Below are 22,016 nucleotides of genomic sequence, written 5' to 3'. Positions count from 1 at the left end.
AATAAATATTTTACAATATATAATTACATATTGTTTTTGTGATTAATCACTGTGCTTTAATTATGTTCAATTTATAACAATGAAAATGCATCCTGCATAGCAGATATTTACATTATGATTCATAATAGTAGCAAAATTACAGTTATGAATTAGCAACGAAAATAATTTTATGGTTGGGGGGTCACCACAACACGAGGAACTGTATTATAGGGTTGCCGCATTAGGAAGGTTGAGAACCACTGATTTAGGCTATGTAGTTCTATGCTATCCCTAATTTTGGATATAATAATTTGTATAATTCCTTAGCCTCTTATTTGTTGCTTTACATTGCTGTCTTACCTTCTAAAGGAGATTTGTTTGTGCCTCTATCTGTAAGCATTTCTTTTGTAAAACTCTTGGTGCCTTGTATTCTTTTGCATGATCGATGGCCTTATATTGCAAGTAGTTTTTGCAGTAGTTTTGTAGGCCAAGGTGATAGGAATAAGGTATGGATGACAGACTAAATTGAAAACAGAACTTAAAGGGTTTGCCACACTCTAATTCTTTTATTGAGTTTTTTTCCCTTTACATCAGAAACATCACGCTGGAAGGAAGTGAGTTTGTCTGAGACTCTTAGATCTCTCTTTCTCATCTGCCTCACAGTAATTATAGACTTTTGCAAGAGAAGCTTTCAGGTTTCTTACAGGGATGGCTTTCAGAATGGTGAAAGAAGAGTGCAGTGGCTGGTAACCTGAGACAAGAAAGATTAACAGTTCAAAACCAGGAATGCCTTATCTCTTTTTCTTCAGCCTGACTCAGTCTTCATCACTTATGAAACAATTCCCAGTTGAACTCATTGTGCTAACTGCTCACCTATGTGGATGGAGATATGAATTTAAGATGGAGTAGGAAACTGAGGAATTAGAGCAGAGGCTCCTAAGAGTAGATGAGAAATTTATTGGTCTTTTAAGCAACTAAAACAATCCATATTCCTCCATAATGTCTGCAGCTTTGCCCATAGTGAGAGAAAATCAGTTGGCAGGTGGACTCTGTCTATATTAGTATTTCCATATATCCAGGAGGCAGACATACATGAGGGTGGTGTTTTTGTGTCACTAATAAAATCAATCACATTATAGTATGACAAAACTGTGATAAATATATCTGGGCTGATACTGTATCTTATCATCTCTATATTTGTAATAGCTATCTCTCAACCTAATTTTCCCATATGTGTATGTTAAGGAAAGGTTGATTTAATCACTGACTAACCCTGGGGACACTTTCTATCCTTAATTACAAACTTTCAGCCTGGCTTATTTATGGAAAAGAATGTTTCCATGAAGTAAATAGAAATATATTCCACTTTATTATTATATAAAAAAAAATCCATACCCACTGGCCTCCCCTTTGCCCTCTTGTCTTTGACACTCCAAGTCCCAGGGAGTTGTGGAAAAAGAATTTAAAATATTATATAATGTAAGCAGAGAGGATGTGCTTTTCCACAAGGCTGCTCTTCTTTTACCATGAGCTTCCCAGGTGAAGAGACTCACCTGGAAACACCATCCACCTGGGTGTGTCCAGAAAGGCTGGCAGCGCTCTCACCTAAATCAAGACATTATTATTGCTTTTATGGCCAGATCTTTTAAGCTGAGAAAAATGAGAGAAATCAGCAGTGTTACTGAATAAATTAAGCCCCTGATAGGACAAAGAGACAAATAGACTGTGAGATTGAAGTCTGTATAAAAAAAGATGCTAAACTTAACACTTGGTACCACATAAATCAAGAAACTGTTATTAAAGTCCCTTAAGTGAATTTGAAGACATTTTCCCAATAAGATGAAAATATAATAGAAAATTGTAAATACATTAGATAGAAGATTGAATGTTTGTATGACTATGTCATGAATGTCTTTGACTTTTGCTCGAAAGTAATGGAGAAGTATCCTCAAGTTGGAGCTATTCATGTCATCTATCAAGGCATCTGTCGCTACTCTAACTGATAATGATCTCAGCTTTCTCTAAATGTTCATAGTACTTAAAGACGATACCAATAATTTGGCACTTAATTATATCTTGCTCTGAAATATTATTTGACAATTTGATTACCTTTTTTATAACAGCATTTTATTATTTATTCATTTACTTTTCTTATTTCAGATTGGTGTAAGGGTACAAAGAATGCTAAATATACACTTGTTTGCATTTGTTAAGTAAAGTTCAAGTTGTCGTTGAGCCCTTCACCTAGTAGGTGTGCTATATACCTCTACAATGTGCCTGTTAAGTGGTAGCACAACATACTCCCCTCCTTCCTCCTCTCTCCTCCCTTGCTCCACCCCTCCCTCCATTTGAATGTGGTTGTATTTTTTCTCTTGTGTGGGAGTGCACTTGGTTTCATATTAATATTGAGTACATTGGATACTTGCTTTTCCATTCTTGTGATACTTAGGAGTATGTTCTTCAAATCCATCCAGGTAAATGCAAAAGAAGTAAGGTCATCCTTTTTTATGGATGAATACTATTCCATGGTATACATATACCACAGTTTATTTATCCATTCATGGGGTTGATGAGCATTTGGGTTGATAATTCTTGGCTTGGTTACCTGTTTAAAAGTATTCTTATCTAGAATGTAGGCTCAATTAGTTCAGACACTTTTTCTTATATTTGTTGCATTGGCACCCAGCACAATGCTAAATATATATTTGTTAACACATAAATTCAGTTTCCTTAGATGAGGATCAGTGTTGCTTCGATAGAAGTTGACAATATTAGGTTGCTATTGGTACTGTCTTTCAACTGTCAGTTTATTGGAATGTAAAAAAATCATCTTTACATCTGTAATCACCATGTCAGAATTGGAACAGCTCCCTGAGTAACTATAGATATGAGAAAGGAAAGAAATAGGCCTCTATGTTTGAGTCCTGCCCTCTGTTAAGGTGAAGCATTAACCCTGGCATCTTTATGTAGCTTTCCTAAGTACTTTCTTGTCCTCAATGGTCTTTTCATTTCTGGAAATAGATACCTTTATGAGTGGTTCTGAAAACTGACTGTATAGCAGAACCACCTCAAGTTTATTTTAAAAAAGGATGCCTGAGTACAGCCTCAGAAATAATAAATTAAATCTTCGAGGATGGGACCTGATAATCTGCATTTTAAAACAAATTCTACAAAGGATACTAGATTTTAGAATCTCTAGTATATGTAACTTCTTTATAATTTATATACTTTGGATTGATGATTACAGTTTTCTTCATGTGAAGACTTTCTTCCCAAGTAGACTATAAAAGTTCTTTAGGTAAGAGACAACATCTGTATTTATATTCCCTGTAGTTGCTTGAATATAATTTTGCTTAATTAGTATGTCCTGCTTTTAGGAAACACATTTAACTTATTGTCTATTGATGATGAATCAAATTGTGAATGTTATTTTCTCTTTTCATCTAAGAGCCTTCAGATTTTGTACTTATAACCAGAATCACTGGTTCTAGTCTAAGTAAAGCTTTTGAAAAGTGTTATTGGATTATGAATCTTTTTTCTCTAGAAAAATTGGATTTTAGAGACCAGGAAACTTTTCCTTTAGAAGTAAAGAAGAAAAATTGCATGATAAAGTATTATTAAAGGGAATTATTTATTCTTTAGCAATGATGGAGAATCTTGGATACAGACTAGTTAGAGCTTTACACTCTACAACCTTATTGTCTACATGGATGAAGATAATTTTTTTTACAAGGAAAAAACTTGATAAAGAGAGGTATTTTAGGTATCCTTGAATCTATTTATTAAAGATTCTATGTCATTAATATTGTCATAGCTAGGTAATAGAGACAGACATTCCTACTTGACTTCTAGGAGATCTGAAAGCTTATGTGAGTTTTGGGTCTATCGTTAAGTTTGAGGCACTGTCTGTATTTGTAGAGTGAATAAACATTCTTTCGTTTCCAAGAAGACAATGTACTTCAGAGCTATTCGTTGAATTAATGAATGAAAATAGTTTATCTGTTGTCCACTGAATTCCCCAGTCAGGTTCCTAATTTGCCCCGTACATTAAGGAATAGAATTTCCATTTTTAGGTGGGAGGTTTACAGTTGAATGTTTCCCTCAGGAGAGTGTCCTGGCAGCACAGCTCACAGCAACCTTAAACTCTTGGGCTCAAGCGATTCTCTTGCCTCAGCCTCCCAAGTAGCTGGGACTACAGGTGCCCACCACAACAGCTGGCTATTTTTATTTTTTTGTAGTTGTCATTGTTCAGCAGGCCCAGGCCAGGTTTGAACCTGCCAGCCCTGGTGTATGTGGCTGGTGCCCTAACCACTGGACTATGGGTGCCGAGCCTGTTAGGCCTGTTTTTAATTATAACTGTTAAGCAACCAGAAACTACTGATTCCCAAGGGCGCCAGATAATGGGGGAGATTCTGTATTTCCTTGACTTTATACCTGTCCTTTCATCCTGGTTTAAAGTTCCTATAGAATGCTACTATTTGGATTTTGAGTCATATATATTCCTTCTTCTGAGAAAATCTGCCCTTGCATGCACCACCCTGTCAACATTTTCAGTCCATCATCCATACTGAATCTGAGAATCAAGGTTAACTGACTCATCGCTCTTACCAGTCAGTGTCAGATTAGGACACATAACTCTCGATTATGCTGCCTTCCAATAGAACCTGTTCAACCTTGTATTTCATTACTTCTTTTTAATGTGTAAATCTTTTCTGGTCAGGACAGTCTTTTATTTTTTCCATAAAAATCCACTCTTTGGCTTTTTCTTAGGGTATTTCCATAACCAAACACACTTTACACTCTCCTGGTACATAATCCCATACTTTCTTCTTTTTTTCCTGCAATCCCTACACAAAGCCTACTCAAACCAACATCGCTGTACCTTTTTTCATATTCAGAAGACTTCCGGCCCTTGATTGCTATTGATTTGTATCTCAGGAGTCTATTGTGAATACAGAGAAATGTTTATTGAATGAATGAAGAAACAGTGGAGATTGAGCAGAAAAAAAGATTTACTTATTTCTTTGGAGATAAAAAACAAACAAAACATTTGTCTCCTTTGAAGTCCTGATAACAAGAACTCCAGCAAGACACTTTTCATCCATGTAGTCTTCAAGCATTTCCTTGATCTGTGATATTGGAAAGAAAAGAAAATGAAGATGAACTTCAGTTTCCATGAACAGAGAATACTCCTTCCCTTCCATCTGTGTAACAGAGTGCCTAAGGAAACCACATAGTGGAAAATGAAATCTATTGCAGATACTTTCCCAGTATGCAATCCTATGAACTGCCTGACGTTTGACAGAGTCAGTGGCTCTTTCTAATAAATGTGTTTACCTATAATAATACACAGTGCACACCATATGATGTCTATGAAAAATATTTAGCCACAATTTTATGAAGGAGATTTGAGGGATAAGCCAAAGGACTTTTGTGTTTTGAAGGAGTGTGAATTGCTTACCTTTGGTGCAAGGAGCATTGTACTCAGCAATGGCAAACTCATCTGAAAAACAAACAGAAATCATTACATGAAGTGAGAGGGAAAACAAACACCTGTTGGATACAGGTCAACGAGGGAATCTTTAATGTAGGAAGAATCATACTTCATCAGGCAAGTCAGCACCATTTTTTGATGCACTGCTTGCTGCTTTATATTATTCTTTCAATCACAGTATATTTTCTTTTATCCTAAACTCTTGAAGGGCACTTCAGATAGTCTACTTAATCTTATATGTCCTATAGTTGCTTTGTCTGATGAACAAGGAACTTAAATATCCTACAGGTGCTTTGTATTAGTAGCTGATAAGCTTATAATGTGGAGAGTTACTACAATCATGTATAGAAGACAAGAAAAGAAGAATCAGGTTTGATGGAGACAAAATAAAGTGATAAGAGCACTTAATGTAATGAATTGCCCCAACACACCTCTCAAATCTAAATTTCTGTGATTAGGGATTTAATTTCTATGTGAGAATCGCATCACTCACACTCACCTGTCTCATAGTAATCATAGACTTTCACTATGGCTGGTTTCAGATCTCTTACTGGAATATCTTGCAGAACCGTGAAGGATAAGCTTAGTGTCTGATTTGACACCTAGAAAGCAAAAGGGAATTAAATGACCTTCTTGGAAACTTCTTCTCCTTAAATAAGTTTAATCATCTACTGTTGGGGAAAAAATTTGCAACCTATAGTACACTACAGGATCCTTAAATTGCAAAGAAATCCCTCAGGGTAGATGAGGAATTCTCCAAATTATTTCCTCTTCTTCTTTTTCTTTCTTTTTTTTTTTTTAGAAATGAGGTCTTGCCATGTTGCCCAGGTGGGTCTCAAACTCCTGGTTCAAGCAATCCTCTTTTTTTTTTTTTTTAATTAAGTCATTTGTACATAAATCATAAATACATTTATGCCATTATGGGATTTGATGAAGCAATCCTCTTGCTTCAGCTTCCTGAGTCTAATTCTAAAATACCTAACATAACTCATACCTCTGTCAATGCCAGCACATGCCTCTGTTCATAAATGATGTATGATTTTTTTTTTTTTTTGAGACAGCGCCTCAAGCTGTCGCCCTGGGTAGAGTGCTGTGGCATCACAGTTCACAGCAACCTCAAACTCTTGGGCTCAAGCGATTCTCTTGCCTCAGCCTCCCAAGTAGCTGGGACTACAGGCTCCCACCACAATGCTCAGCTATTTTCTGGTTGCAGCCGTCATTGTTGTTCAGTGGGCTGGGGCTGGATTCGAACCCTCCAGCTCAGGTATATGTGGCTAGTGCCTTAGACACTTGAGCCACAGGCGCCAAGCCTGATGTATGATTTTTATTGGATGACTATCTATGTCCATTTTTAAATAACCAGAGATTTAATATAGTTTCACCTTTTGTCTTTCAGAAATACTTGTGTAGACTCAAGGAGTTACCTAAAAGTTTGGTCATGGTAGCCTTGTTTAAGTTTCATAAAATTTGTAAACTATAATGGCCGTCAACATGTGCATGAATAAACCATGCTACCACACATATCTATAAAACCAGACTGACTGACTGGTGGATTGGTCTTATTATTTTACAATCCAAGCCCTCATAGATACTGACAGTACTTTGCATTTTATATTATTGATGCGGACGTTAGTGGAATAATTGACTAATCACAGTGGTTACTTCACTACATCACTCAGCATTTTCAAAATAATTTGTGGATGTAATGAACACATTATATGGAAAATTTCTTGCTTATAGGGTTTTAGAAATGTTCTTATCCCACTATTAGAACATTTCTGCTCATGATCCCAGGTGAAATATAAATAAAAGAGAGGAGAAAATTTGCTGGAATTAATATTAGAATCCTCAAATTTCTGGCATGAAAGTGATGTTTCTAAAATGGATTCTCACTTCCAAGATGCTCTCACAAGAGAAATTATTATCTCTATAGTTTTTGCAACTAGACTGGCAGGTCTCTCACCTTATCCAGGTAAATCAAGACATGGTTGTTGCTAACTTCTGTCCGGCTCACATGGTTAGATCTTTCAAGCTGAAGAAAATTAAGACATCACAAATGTTAACAAACAGATGAGACACCTGGAGTATTCAGAGAAAAAGGATTTTTTATTGCCAAAATAATCCTGAGGGTAGAACTAATTCAAGTGCTTTTTGTAAATAAAGGCATAATATAGTAGACTTTAAAATAAAGGTAATTTTGGTAAAGAGTTTAATATTAGTATGAACATGATCTTTGTGTAAAGTTGACTTATCTGATAAAAAAGGAACTAAATATCTGAAACTTTGGAATTAGTCATATTTCTTTGCTTTCTTTTTTTTTTTTTTGAGACAGAGTGTCAAGCTGTCACCCTGGGTAGAGTGCCATGGCATCACAGCTCATAGCAACCTCCAACTCCTGGGCTTAAGCGATTCTCTTGCCTCAGCTTCCCAAGTAGCTGGGACTATAGGCACCCACCACAACGCCGGCTACTTTTTGGTTGTAGTTGTCATTGTTGTTTGGTGGGCCCGGGCTGGATTCGAACCCGCCAGCTCTGGTGTGTGTGGCTGGTGCCCTAGCCGCTTGAGCTACAGGCACCGAGCCAGGAATTACTCATATTTCAATGTTCAATTCACATTCTATTCCTTCATTATGATTTTTTTTCTTGCTTTTGTTGTTCTCTTAGAGTAATCTCATTTTGTCTCTTAACTTGTGTAATACTTACATCCTGTTCATATGCTTTATCTTATTAATGAGTTTCTAAGCTCCATGAAACCAGGAACCTGCTGACATTTTTTCCTCCCTAGGTCTCCTGGCTCCTAAAGATTTCTACACACACGCTGGGCACTCATATAAACACAATGACTTACATTTCTGAGTTTGGAGAAAGTGTAAGTCTTTGACAGAGGATGATTTAATAGCATTTTAATATTTGTATTTTCTTAGTCTGGGGATACATAAACCATTAAATAAAATAGAACATTCTGGACTTATAATAAACCTACCATTTTTACTGTTGGTTTCAGGGGAATGAAGCCAGATACCATTTTCACATCAGCAATTGCCATGTTGGAGGCAGGACGACTTCCAGTGTAACTGAAGATCCAGGGGAGGAAGGAATTAGGGTTTTCTGTGTTATTAAATATTCTATTTTTCTATGTCCACATTAAGCACTGAATAGGTCTCAAAGGTACGCATAAATCTTCCCAAATATCCTACCTCACCTGTTTGGAAAATTAGCTGCGTATAGAATTTCTAGAGAGCTTATTAAAACCACAGGGACCAGCCCCTACTCTAGATCTGATTAATCAGAATTGCAAGTGTGTGTGTGTTGGGAGGTGGAATGGTGCCCTGAGTATTTGCGTTTTAAGAAAAGTTCTATAAATGATGCATGAATTTACGATTCTAATCTGTGACAGTTATTTATTGCATAAAGTTTATCCTGTTGTTTTTCCTGAATAGTATCCCTAACCAAATGATTCTGTGAACAGATATTTTTGTGAAAGCCTTGTAATTGTGGGAAATATTGCTGCATATAAATGTATTTCACCACAAATTGATTATATTGTATATAACCTGAGATTTATTTATTCCCAGTAGGAATCTAACTAAAGAGTTACCACTCTCTCTTTTTTTTGAGACAGAGTCTCACTATGTTGCCTTCGGTTGAATGCCATGGGGTCACAGCTCACAGCAACCTCAAACTCTTGGGCTTAAGAGATTCTCCTGCCTCAGCCTCCCAAGTAGCTGGGACTATAGGTGCCTGCCACAATGCCCAGCTAATTTTTGTTGTTGTTATTGTTATTGTTGTTTAGCTGGCCCTGGCCGGGTTCGACTCACCAGCCCCGGTGCATGTAGCTGGTGCCCTAATCACTGAGCTAAGGCACCGAGCCAAGAGTTACCACTTTCATGTATTCAGACTCTTCAAGAATTCTGGATCTCTGTCCTGAATAAAGCAATACTATTACAGGATTCATTACATTAGAAGGAATTCAGATCAGAGGCATGGGGTAATATTATTCATTTAGTAGTTACTGAGGAGAATTACTACACTTTAAATAATGATGTTGTGTAATAATAGATCCTGGAGGCAGATCATGGACAATGTAAACCACATCACTGAGAACTTCTATTGTGTCAGGCAGGCTAAGAGAATACATTGCTTTTTCAATAAATGTCATACTGTTGGACCGCTTTACTTAATGAGGAGTTCCCATAAGAAGATTGGTTATTTTTCTCAGAATTAGGTGATACAGTTAGAAGTTCTTACCTGACATTCAGTGAGATCTGGAAGCTGGTGTGTGCTTTGGGTCCATCACAAGTTTGGGGTAGAGTCTGTACCTCTAAAGCAAATGGGAACTCTTCCTTTTCTGGGACAACATTGTATTTCAAGGCTGCCTACAGAACATTAAAGACAAAGTCTGTTACTTGGCCTTCTCTAGAATTCCTCTCAACTTCTCTAGATCTTTCTCTGATTTGCCTCACTGTTTGCCAAGTCAGGACACATCAGTGAGAACAGGTAGTGTCCTCATCTGCCCAGGAGTCTCACCTGGAGATAGACACACCCTTCTCCTGTCACTTTTGTGCTGTATTCCCCAGGCAGCTCTGGCAGCGAGGCCTGCTGTAGTAACAGCCGGTTGTTGTTGTCCACTTGGAATTTGGTGGAAAATGCTCCCGAAGACTGGATGGTCACCTCTGCAGCCTGGCCAGTCCTGGTAAAAGTGGCTGCTCCATATTTGGACAAGGCATGGAGAGCCACCACTGTGTCCTGGAGGAGATGAGCAAGATAACCCACTTTTAAGTATATAACCTTTTGAGGGCTGAGATATCTTCCAGAGGCCCACATGAGCTGTCACAAAGGGGCTTTGATTTTCTATTTCTCTCTCTTTTTTTTTGTAGAGACAGAGTCTCACTTTATGGCCCTCGGTAGAGTGCCGTGGCCTCGCACAGCTCACAGCAACCTCCAACTCCTGGGCTTAGGCGATTCTTTTGCCTCAGCCTCCCAAGTAGCTGGGACTACAGGCGCCCGCCACAACGCCGGGCTATTTTTTGGTTGCAGTTCAGCCGGGGCCGGGTTTGAACCCGCCACCCTTGGTATATGGGGCCTGTGCCTTACCAACTGAGCCACAGGTGCCGCCCGATTTTCTATTTCTCTTACTACTTAAATGTTGGAGCTCTAATTTGAAGATTGATTCTAATCTATGGATAGATGACACAACCATACCATTCACCTATCTACTTGGCCTATATGCCCTAGACAATTATTTTTACTTGTCAGGAAACTGGTTGTTTTCTTACTATAAATAAATGTGGGATATGGAATGTGGAAAATATATGTGAATGGGAATCATCTATTGGCATCAACTATTTGCCTAAGATGTCCTTCTTAACAACTGTGGTCATAATCTGCCACCAGCCACCCAAAATTCAATCTGTTTTTTTCTTCAAATGAAACTCTGCTCTGTTGCGGAGGTCAGTGCCCTGAGAGAACCCAGGGTTCTTTGTAGCTGTGATCAGGTTCATGCTTCAGTTTCTTCAAGGAATTAAAAAATGATGATTATAATTATTTTCTGGATTAAATAACGTTTATTTGACTTAATTTTTTTTTATTTTTTGCTTTCCCTTTTTTTAATGGAATACAGTAGAACCTCTGTAGTTGACCACCTCCTTACATTGATCACCTCCTTAAGTTGACCTAATTTTCATAGACCAGACATGTACCATATGGCCTATATGGAAGTTCCTTCTGTTGATTGGATTGTTCCAGTCCCTTGCATGGTCAACTTAGAGGGTCTAATGTATTTTCTTTGCCCAGTGGATTACCCTGATATTTCATATTCTCAAAACTCATCAACACTGAACCTAGATGACACTCTTTAAGGAAGGATTAAATGATAACTGTTTTTTTTTGGTTTGAACCCGCCACCTCTGGCATATGGGACCGGTGCCTTACTCCTTTGAGCCACAGGCGCCGCCCTTGAATGATAACTGTTTTAACAAAATTATTTAGTCTTTTTTTTTCATTCATGTGGAAAAATAAGAGTTTAAATTTAACATAAAAAGGATGGGATGCCATTTTGTCACATTTTTCTCTCATGTATATACTAACACCTAAATTCTGTGCATTCTTGCAGGGTACATACATATTGATGGACTGTTTAGATAAAAGATTATATAGGTAGGTTTAGGAGGCTGAATGAATAAAGATAGTTCTTTTTACTTCTGATGAACAAATGTTTGTGTATGAAGAGGTGGATGGGAGAAGCACAAAGGGTGCCAGACTGCTTTAAAAGAAAAGCCCATTAAAAGGGACTTAAGAATGGGGATATTTGCAGGGAGAGATTTTTGGATTTTGTGTAGTTCCTCTAACAGTTTAAAGAGACTCCAGAACTTCCAGAAGAATGGTAGGAGATGTTTTCTTTCTTTTTATTGTTAAATCATAGCCGTGTGCATTAGTGCAATCAAGGGGTACAATGTGCTAGTTTCACATACAATCTGAAATATTCTCATCAAACTGTTCAATGTAGCCTTCATGGCATTTTCTTAGTTATTGTATGTAGACATTTCTATTCTGCATTTAGTAAGTTTTACCTGTACCCATTCTAAGATGCACTTTGCACTTTTTGGCCGGGACTGGGTTTGAACCTGCCGCCCCCGGTATATGGTGCTGGCACCCTACTCCTTGAGCTACAGGCACCGCCCGCCCTCTTTGACTTTTATTTTCTCTTATTTTTTATTATCCTTGAATGCTAAAAATCTTTTCTTCACTTTAAATTATTTTCATCTCCATCCTTGTATGTGTTTATATCTTGTTCAAACCTTTTGCTTCCTGAAGTAAAAGGTTCTGGCAAATCACCCACCTGGGTAGAGGAGAAACCGCCATGAGAATTCTGTTGCTTTGTGAGCCAGTTCACAATGTGCATCGCAGAAGTCAGGTCCTCTGCTGCTGGGGCTGGCTGGGCCGTGAGGTAAGCGAGGAGCACATAGGATGTCATCTCCACCTCAGCAGAGGGAGCCTGGAGCTTGTGAAAATGCTCCACTTGTGCCCTGGGTTCCTGAGGTCTCTCCCAATGGACTGAATTGTCTTGATGTAAGAAAAAGGTATTTATAAGTCTCTACATATTCATATTTAATTCACAATAAAAGTACTGAGGTGAGGGTTGTATTCCAATCATAACCTCTTTAATCTTATATAGATGCTTTTGCTTCTATGTAAATATAAACACGGTACCTTTCAGCCTGGCTAAAACAGGTAATGGTGTTGGAATCAGAAAGAAACCTATACTCATCTATGTTTTTAAATAGTCACTATAAAAAAAAAAAAGAAGAACAAATAGTTGCTGTAGTTGGTTGGTGGGAGAAAGAAATGGCAAAGCAAGTTGTTCTCTCACTGCTTGTGGTTATTTTCTATTTTTGATTTTACCTAGACCTTATCTGGAATTTGTTAAATTTCCTATAAAGCTTATCCTTAGAGATTTCTTGTGAGGATTATTTCTTGTGATCATGGCACAATAGAATTTAATAGATTGGGAAAAAAAAATCCAGTAATCCTTGAAATACCAAAGGCTGACATGGATATGAAACAAAGGAAATGGATATACACTGGTGTGGGATGTCAGTTGCTCTTGGGGAACAATCTGGCAATATCCAGCAAATAGGAATATTTAGGAATAACCAGCACTGGTTAGTCACCATACTTGTTGAAGTATAAGTTAGGAAAACTCATACGCATGCATAAGGACACAGGCACGTGAGTTTTCACTGTAGCGATGTTTCAATAGCAAAAAAATAACAAGAAAAGATCCATGAGGAGAAACTCAGCTGTAAATTAAGATCTATTTATATTCTGTAATATATTATGCAGCAGTGAAAATTAATGAGCTAGAGTTATAGGCATGCATATAAGGGACTTTATTAGCATAATGTTAAACTTAAAAAAGAAGAGGCAAACAAATAAACAAAAAGCCAAGCTGCCGAAATATCCAAAAAGTATGACACTGGTTGTCTAAAGATGAAAACAATCTAAAAATTATGAATATTACTTATGGACACATACGCAGCAAAACAGAAAATCTATGGAAGCCATGTATAACAAATTCAGGGTAATGATCACTTCTGGATGTGGAAGTGGTACACAGGGGATTTTTCCTGCACTGGTAATATGTTATTTCCTCAGCTGGGAAGGAGTTATATAGGTGTGTGTTGAGTATTCTTTGTGCTTTTTTTGTGTATCGGAAATATTTCCCAATGAATTTTAGAAATCACTAATGGCACTGTTAAAGGGGAAATGTTGAGTGTATTTTATTGAATATCTTATTATTTACATTATATTTTTTTCTTCAATCCATCATATAGACCATGGTGTATGTAGAAGTATTGTAAGAATATGAATAGATTGGTCAACATTATTGGTTTTGTAAAATGAGATTAAAATACCAGAATTTATTCATGGGGTTACCTTCACCAATTTTTCCTTATGTTTGAGATGATTTGATGTACTATGTAAGTGTGGGGCTTATATGAAGAACAGATGTTTTAGTAATACTAGCTAATACTTTCATTTATATGTGCCATGTACTGTAGTAAGTGTTTCATGGATGCTAATACTCAACAATAAACCCTTTAAGGTAAATACTATCATCCCCATTTTACTGATGAGGGAACCAAAACACAGACAAGTAAATGACATGCCCAAGATTACATAGGTAGTACATTTGGAGCTATTCTCCAGAAGCTGAGCTTTTCACTGGTACACGTACAGATGGTCTCCAAGTTACAATAGTTTGATTTAATGATTTTTTTAAAACTTTACCATGGATTTATTGGGACATAACTGTCATAAGTTGAGGTATGGTTTGGTTAATAAATCTTAGATTTTATAGAAGTAGGATATGGACAAAATATACATGACATAGATAAAAGAAGAGAGGGGACAGGGCTCACAGGAGGAAAAAGAAGAGAGTTTTACAGTGCAGTTCTTAATACAGAGAACATTAGACAAAAGAAGCATCTTAGGTTTGCTCTTACCTTCCTTCACAGATTCTTCATTAAGTGACTTGAGCACTTCTGTCCTCTTCTCCTGGTAACCTGCCAGGGCAAAAGCATAGGCCAGTAGTGCCTTGGTGTAGACATGGCTGCCTACGGCTCCTTTCTTTGCTGACTTCCAGGATAACTCCAGGCAGAATAGGGCATTGCGGACAACAGGGTGCTGTGAAAGGAGAAAAGACTGGAACTGAGCTGTGTGGACAGGTGCTGGCATTCCCAGGTAAACACACAGATCATAGCCTAAGAGGTGAAGAAGTTTTTCTTTCTTTCTTTCTTTTAATCAAATCATAGCTATGTACATTAATGCAATCAGGGGGTACAATGTGCTGGTTTTATAATACCATTTAAAATATTTTCATCAAACTGGTTAACATAGCCTTCACCACATTTTCTTACTAATTGTGTTAAGACATTTATACTCTACACTTAGTAAATTTAACATGGACCCTTGTAAAATGCATCATAGGTGTATTCCCACCAATTACCCTCCCTCTACCCATTTTTTCCCTTCACCTCCTTTCCCTCTCCTCCCTCTCCCTCTTCCTGGGCTATAGTTGGGTTATAGCTTTCATATGCAAGCTATAAATTGGTTTCATAGTAGGGCTGAGTACATTGGATACTTTTGCTTCCATTCTTGAGATACTTTGTTAAGAAGAATGTGTTCCAGCTCCATCCATGTAAACATGAAAGATGTAAAGTCCCCATCTTTTTTTAAGGCTGCATAATATTCCATGGTGTACATATACCACATTTATTAATCCATTCATGGGTCGATGGGCACTTGGGCTTCTTCCATGACTTAGCAGTTATGAATTGGGCTGCAATAAACATTCTGGTGCACATATCTTTGTTATCATGTGATTTTTTGATCCCTAAGTGATCTCCAAACATCTTTCCAAAAGGAACGTATTTGTTTGCATTCCCACCAGCAGTACGTAAGTGTTCCCTTTTCTCCACATCCACGCCAACATCTCTGGTTTTGGGATTTTGTGATGTGGGCTAATCTTACTGGAGTTAGATGATATCTCAAAGTGGTTTTGATTTGCATTTCTCTGATGATTAAGGATGATGAGCATTTTTTCATGTGTCTGTAGGCGGTGCACCTATCTTCTTTAGAGAGTAAAGAAGTTTTTCTTTTTTCTTTTTTTTTGTAGAGACAGAGTCTCATTTTATGGCCCTCAGTAGAGTGCCGTGGCCTCACACAGCTCACAGCAACCTCCAACTCCCGGGCTTAAGCGATTCTCTTGCCTTAGCCTCCCTAGTAGCTGGGACTACAGGCGCCACCACAACACCCGGCTATTTTTTGGTTGCAGTTCAGCCGGGGCTGGGTTTGAACCCGCCACCCTCGGTATATGGGGCCGGCGCCTTACCGACTGAGCCACAGGTGCCGCCCCGAGTAAAGAAGTTTTTCAAATGCATTTGTCCATCTATTCCTCATTCTTATGGATAGAGAGAATAACTCTATTATTTTCTGTTATTTTCATATTTGAAAGGCATATTTTAGGATTTTTCTTTGGGGCAGGGGAAGAGAAATAACCTACGGACATCACTAAGAAATCTCTCTTAATGAATTGACTCAATTCTCTATTGATCTGGGAAGCATTGTCATTGCATATAAAGAAAGCTGACACTTCTTTTGGTAGGATAGTATTTCAGGTGGCAGGCAAGCAGTTTCTTTTCTTTTCTTTCTTGTTTTTTTTCTTTTTTTTTTTTTTTAATGTTGCCCTTGGTAGAGTGCCATGGCATCACAGCTCACAGCAACCTCAAACTCTTGGGCTTAAGCGATTCTCTTGCCTCAGCCTTCCAAGTAGCTGGGAATACAGGTGTCTGCCACAATGCCAGGCTTATTTTTGTTGAAGTGGTCATTGTTGTTTAGTAGGCCCGGGCTGGGCTTGAACCCACTAGCACTGGTGCATGTGGCCAGTGCCCTAACCACTGAGATACAGGTGCTGAGCCAGGTAAGCAGTTTCACTGCATCTAGAACTACCCTTCAGTTGAGGAATGAGACGGTACCTACAGTGACTGGGAGAGGCATCTCCAGAAGAGCAATTGTAATATAGGCAGAGAGGGTCACTTCATTTTCAACTCCTCCCTGTAAACATGAGAGAAGAAGAGATTTGAGTAATTCTAAGAAAGCTCTTGATCAGTTCCCTCCATCTGTTGTGTCGTGCAATTTATCCTTACCCATAGCCATTCTCATGGGGTAAAATATCATAACCAACTTAAAACTAAAGTCCATCCTCTCTTTCTTGGTGCTATCCAGGTTTCATTTTTCTCTGATACCTACACTTAAGTATTTCTGCATTATTCTTTCTTCTTCTCATCCTTGTAGATACCATAATGAAAAAATCAAAACTAGCTCCAGAACAGTGTACCTTCATAGCATTGTTGAGCAGTGACCCAGAGCTCCTGAAACAGCCATTGTCCTTCTGCTTCTGGGAGAGCCAAGTGAGGGCTTGGGTGATGTGTGCTTCCTCAATGAAGATATGGGCTCGAGCCTGGGCAAAAGCCTTCAGTACAAAGGCAGTGAGCCTGAGAGGGGAGAAAGTGATGATGATATTTATGCTGTTGGAATGGATCTATAGCGACCTCACAGCAATAGGCTCCATATGACACTTCTTATGTTGATGTGAGTCATTGAGCAGCCATTCTCAGGTCCTATCTCTTTTAGTCTCCTTGACTAATCTGCTAGGTGACTCACTTTCCCTTTGCCACACCAAGTCTAAGTACTTCTAATTTACTTATTTTTCTTAGTCATTTGAGTAAGTCTTTGCATATCTCTTTTCTTTAAGATTTCTTTCAGTAGATGACAGAATCTTCTCATGGGCAACAATAATGTCTACTATTGCTTTGCTTTAGGGATTTAAAAAATAATGTTTCATATTACTGTCATCTCAATTATTTCCTCCTGTTAATGACTTTTTTTCTCTATTAAAGAATTTATTCTACGTCAAGATGAGTATGATCTATAAGACCCAGTATAAACTGAAGGTAACATGATTTATCTGGTAGTTATATGGTACATTCACTGTTCACATCATTTAAAAACTCATGGTCATAAGAGTTATTTTAGAAAGACTAGCCATTTTAGAAGGATAACAGTATATTATTTATAAGATCAATTTTGGGAATAAATCCAACACAAATGCATTTGAATATCAGCTTTTATGCTTGTTACCTTGCTAATCTTAGTGTATTTATCTAGATAACCATCGATAGGTTTAACAATACATATCTGTTAGGGTTGTTATAAATATAATAGTGATGATTTATGTTAAAGAGCTGACACATGAATAGGAGCGCAAAAATGTGTTCTTTTCTTACCAAGTGTTGCCTTGGTTTCTGCTATATTTCTCCCCAAAGGTGCTATAGGAGCCATCACGGTGCTTGTAGTTCAACTGTCTCTGGTAACCTGGAATGGAAGGTTAATGAAACAACATGGCAGATTACTAGTCATGCTGATGCCAAAGAAAAATACCAAAATGTGTTGACTTTTCTTATGACCTTTCTTAAATTGGTTGTCTTATATTAGAAAGTTCTGAGCCCTAAACATTGTAGTGGAGGTTGGAGAGTGGATAGTTTCTATGAAATTATCTATCATTATATTCTTATTATAGTAGCTACCATAGTAATTAGTTAATGTATCATAGTATTGATAAGCAACTCTTAGAAAAGTCTAGTTGAAATGACAATATGAATTTTCTACTCGCTCATTCCATCACTCACCAGTGTTGAGATAACCAATGGCCTTGGACTTGATATCTGAAGTCAGCTGCTGTGTTTCATTTAGATAATTCAGAACATAAATGTTAGGAGCAAAGAGGGCCATATTCTGTTCTCCACAGCCGTAGGGCATCTGGAGTAGATCTTGTGTGTTTTGCATGGCAGAGCCTAATATATCTCCTAGAGAACGAGAGAGATAAGTCATACAGTTTAAAGATTATAACCTATAACCGTGGGTGGCGTCTGTGGCTCAGTGAGTAGGGCGCTGGCCACATATATTGAGGGTGGTGGGTTCGAACCCAGCCCCAGCCAAACTGCAACAAAAAATAGCCAGGCATTGTGGCAGGTGCCTATAGTCCCAGCTACTTAGGAGGCTGAGGCAAGAGAATTGCCTAAGCCCAAGAGCTGGAGTTTGCTGTGAGCTTGATGCCACAGCCCTCTACCGAGGGTGACAAAGTGAGATTCTGTCTCTAAAAAACAAACAAACAAAATATACACAACACACACACATATGGTTATATATGTATATATACATACATATATACAGTTATATATGGTATATATATGTATATAACCATATATATGTACACATGTATATACATGTGTATATATATAACCATATATATGTATATATGTGATTTATATATATACATATATATAAGCTACCAGAATCACTAAGAAGAAACTATTAATTGAGGTAAAATAAATGAGAATTTTTAGGAAGGGTGAGACTTCTAGAGATATAAATATGACTGGAAGCAATAAACAGGTCCAAAGAAGGAGAGGAAAAGAAAATTAAAATTACAGTTGTCATTTTAGTAAGTATTTATAGAAATAAATATAGTAGAAGCTGTTAATGCCCAAATCACTAGGGGCTAGGGACTTACCCAAAACTGAGACAGAGGCTCGGGCAGATTCTTCTACCATATTTGGTGGTAGCTTCAGGGATAATTTCTCAGTTACCTCGGCACCTAAATAAAGAAATAAGTCATGTGAAAATTATTTTCACATTTTATTTTTCTGAAGAGCTCTATGACCCAGAAGGTAGGACTATGCTTACATCTGAACATATCCTGAAAAGTTGTCCCTCTTGAATAGAAGTTTTTCAATGTCTTAAAAACAGGCTACTGGGATTCTGAGATTTCCAGAATTTCTTCTCCAATTATACTTTCACTTATAAATAGAATTACATCTCAAAAGAAGATAACAGACTGATAAGAGTTGGGTGTATGTAATTCCTTTTCAGTCATCTGATGGCTAACACAAGTTGGCTATCATAAGATGATCTATTTAGTGCCCATCTCAACTTCCTTACTCAACAGTATTATGGGAAAAAAATCCCAACAATGCACTGTATGTATTATGTGTATAAGCAAAGGAAAATTTCTCTAAAGGTCCATATTTTTACAATAATTCTATGTCCTTTCTTCAGATATAAAGGTAGTATTTTTTGAAAAACTTAGAAAATAACGATGAGGAGGTAAACATGAATAGTATTTGACTCATTGAAAATAAAATAATTGCTACTGACAAACATACATTTACTACCATTTTAATCTTGGCTAATGATTTGAAGATGACAAGGAGAGAATTGTAGTATTTATTTTCATACTAAATCCCTCATAAAATTAGAAGTAAAACTTTTATAAATTATACAGATACCTTAAGCAAAGACAAAGAACAAATGAACAAGTGAAATAAAATAATCATTACTGGTTAGCATACATTTACTGTCATTTTAATCTTGGTGAATTATATGACGATGAAAATGAGAAAAGTATAGTATTATCTTCCCTTTCTCATAAAATTAATGTTAAACCTTTGTTAAAAACAGACACTAAAAGGAAAGCTAAATGAACAAGTGAAAGAAAATAATTGCAACATAATCAACAGATAACAAATCAGCATCATACAACTGATTCAGAAAACGACAAACTACACAAAATGTAAAAGATCAAGGCTGTGAAGGAAATCCATAGACATGCAGAAATAAGCTCATCCTTATTCCCAACACTTTCAATTAGGGAAATATAAACTAGAACAATAGCAATATATTTTTTCATTCACATTTTTGGCCTAAATTAAAACATTAATGGTAGGTAATGTTGGTGATGGTGAGTATACATTATAAAAATGCATGCTGGAAGAAGTATATAGGTGATAAAGCAGGAGGATTTTTCTACTAAAACTCAGAATACAGCAAAATGGTGGAGTAGGAAGTCTCAGGCTCCTTCCCTCTCCACAGAAAGTTTAACTATTAACTATCTACAGATCACAACATCTTTTTGAAAACCTCACTACTTGAAAACAAGTCTGGGACACACGTATTTCACAGAACTGAATGAAAACCAATTTATAAGGGCAAGAAGAATGGTCTCACTTTGATCCTGTCATCTCACCCCTCTTTTACATTAGCGCAATGTCAGACAGAGAGATTAGCCTTAGGTCCAGAATTTCTACAGGGTAAAAGAGAATCAGAAGTAGTTGTTCAGGGCGGCGCCTGTGGCTCAGTGAGTAAGGCGCCGGCCCCATATGCCAAGGGTGGTGGGTTCAAACCCAGCCCCGGCCAAACTGCAACAACAACAACAAAAAAATAGCCGGGCGTTGTGGCAGGCCCCTGTAGTCCCAGCTGCTCGGGAGGCTGAAGCAAGAGAATCGTGTAAGCCCAAGAGTTAGAGGTTGCTGTGAGCCGTGTGACGCCACGCACTCTACCCGAGGGCGGTACAGTGAGACTCTGTCTCTACAAAAAAAAAAAAAAAAAGGGCGGTGCCTGTGGCTCAAGGAGTAGGGCGCCGGTCCCATATGCCAGAGGTGGTGGGTTCAAACCCAGCCCCGGCTAGAAAAAAAAAAAAAAAAAAGAAGAAGAAGTAGTTGTTCAGTTTCCTAAGCATTCTGAGATACTTCTGGCATTCAGGATGCCAACTATGGTCTTATCTCATGGGAGAACACTGGGAGTAATGTATTGGCTAGACAATTGGTCAAGTGGAAACAAAGAAAGGAGAAAGAACTCACAGTGACCAGCATGTGAATCTTAGTGTGTGTTTCTGCCAGCTATGGTCCCCATTCAGAGATATCACCAACTGTGCAGCCCACCTACAAAGCTAAGCTTGTCACTTTTAGAAGCATGAACTTCTAGATGGCCAGTCTCCAAGGTCAGCCTTAGAACTCACCCCAATGACCCTGTCCAGGTAGGAGACACTACCATCTGAACAATTCAGATAAGTATAGGGGATAGACTTGCTTGATTCAGTAGTCCAAAGAGTGGCTCGGCTCAGCCACAAAGCCCACCCAATAACTTTGCCCAATCAGTTAGATACCCACTTCCACATCTTTTTTTAGAAATGTAGGAACTATGCCTGCCTGACGTGAGAGGTTCAACTTTGGCTCAATTGAGCCAAAACCTCGCTCTATGCCTCTACTTACATAGGCAATCCTTAATCATGCATTCCTAAGGAGCACAGTCTTTGGTCCTGCCCATCCCGAGCATCAACTCCATCTAACAGTGACCATGCCTGACTTCAGGTTCCAACTAGCAGAATCATCCTGCCAGGCAATATATCTTGTGACTGGCCTGACTTAAGGCTATTGTAGTATCCAGACAGCAGCTTCATCTGATAGCAGAGCTCAACCAGTGATACCACCAGACAGAAAAACTCAGACAGGACCCCACCCAGTATCAAAGCAAAGGCAGTGGTCTAGTTAACAAGAGAACCCATAACAAGATGTGCCTGTTTATCTCTGATTTTTATAGGCCAGAAGAGATGGTGGTCTTCTCAGATGTACAGACAACAATGCAAA

The 22,016-nt window shown here is 37.9% G+C and overlaps 1 protein-coding gene across 2 annotated transcripts in view; it reads right to left on the bottom strand.

The window, feature by feature from the left end:
* Nucleotides 1-4,973: 4,973 nt before the first annotated feature.
* A2M (alpha-2-macroglobulin) overlaps nt 4,974-22,016 on the bottom strand; it is a 62,080-nt gene continuing 45,037 nt past the window's right edge. For both annotated transcript variants that reach the window (XM_053554629.1, XM_053554630.1), the window contains exons 23-36: nt 19,106-19,189; nt 18,222-18,398; nt 17,820-17,907; nt 16,871-17,027; nt 16,513-16,587; nt 14,478-14,658; nt 12,311-12,534; nt 10,000-10,218; nt 9,721-9,848; nt 8,456-8,546; nt 7,437-7,505; nt 5,973-6,075; nt 5,441-5,482; nt 4,974-5,108 (exon numbers count right to left, since the gene is read on the bottom strand). In XM_053554629.1, the coding sequence (XP_053410604.1) occupies nt 5,092-5,108; nt 5,441-5,482; nt 5,973-6,075; nt 7,437-7,505; nt 8,456-8,546; nt 9,721-9,848; nt 10,000-10,218; nt 12,311-12,534; nt 14,478-14,658; nt 16,513-16,587; nt 16,871-17,027; nt 17,820-17,907; nt 18,222-18,398; nt 19,106-19,189 (1,655 nt within the window). In that variant the 3' untranslated portion in view covers nt 4,974-5,091. The remainder of the gene's footprint in view (nt 5,109-5,440; nt 5,483-5,972; nt 6,076-7,436; nt 7,506-8,455; nt 8,547-9,720; nt 9,849-9,999; nt 10,219-12,310; nt 12,535-14,477; nt 14,659-16,512; nt 16,588-16,870; nt 17,028-17,819; nt 17,908-18,221; nt 18,399-19,105; nt 19,190-22,016) is intronic.

Source organism: Nycticebus coucang, chromosome 12 (genome assembly GCF_027406575.1).
Source record: "Nycticebus coucang isolate mNycCou1 chromosome 12, mNycCou1.pri, whole genome shotgun sequence".
Classification (NCBI taxonomy): domain Eukaryota; kingdom Metazoa; phylum Chordata; class Mammalia; order Primates; family Lorisidae; genus Nycticebus; species Nycticebus coucang.
This window is presented reverse-complemented; position numbering and strand designations above follow the sequence as displayed.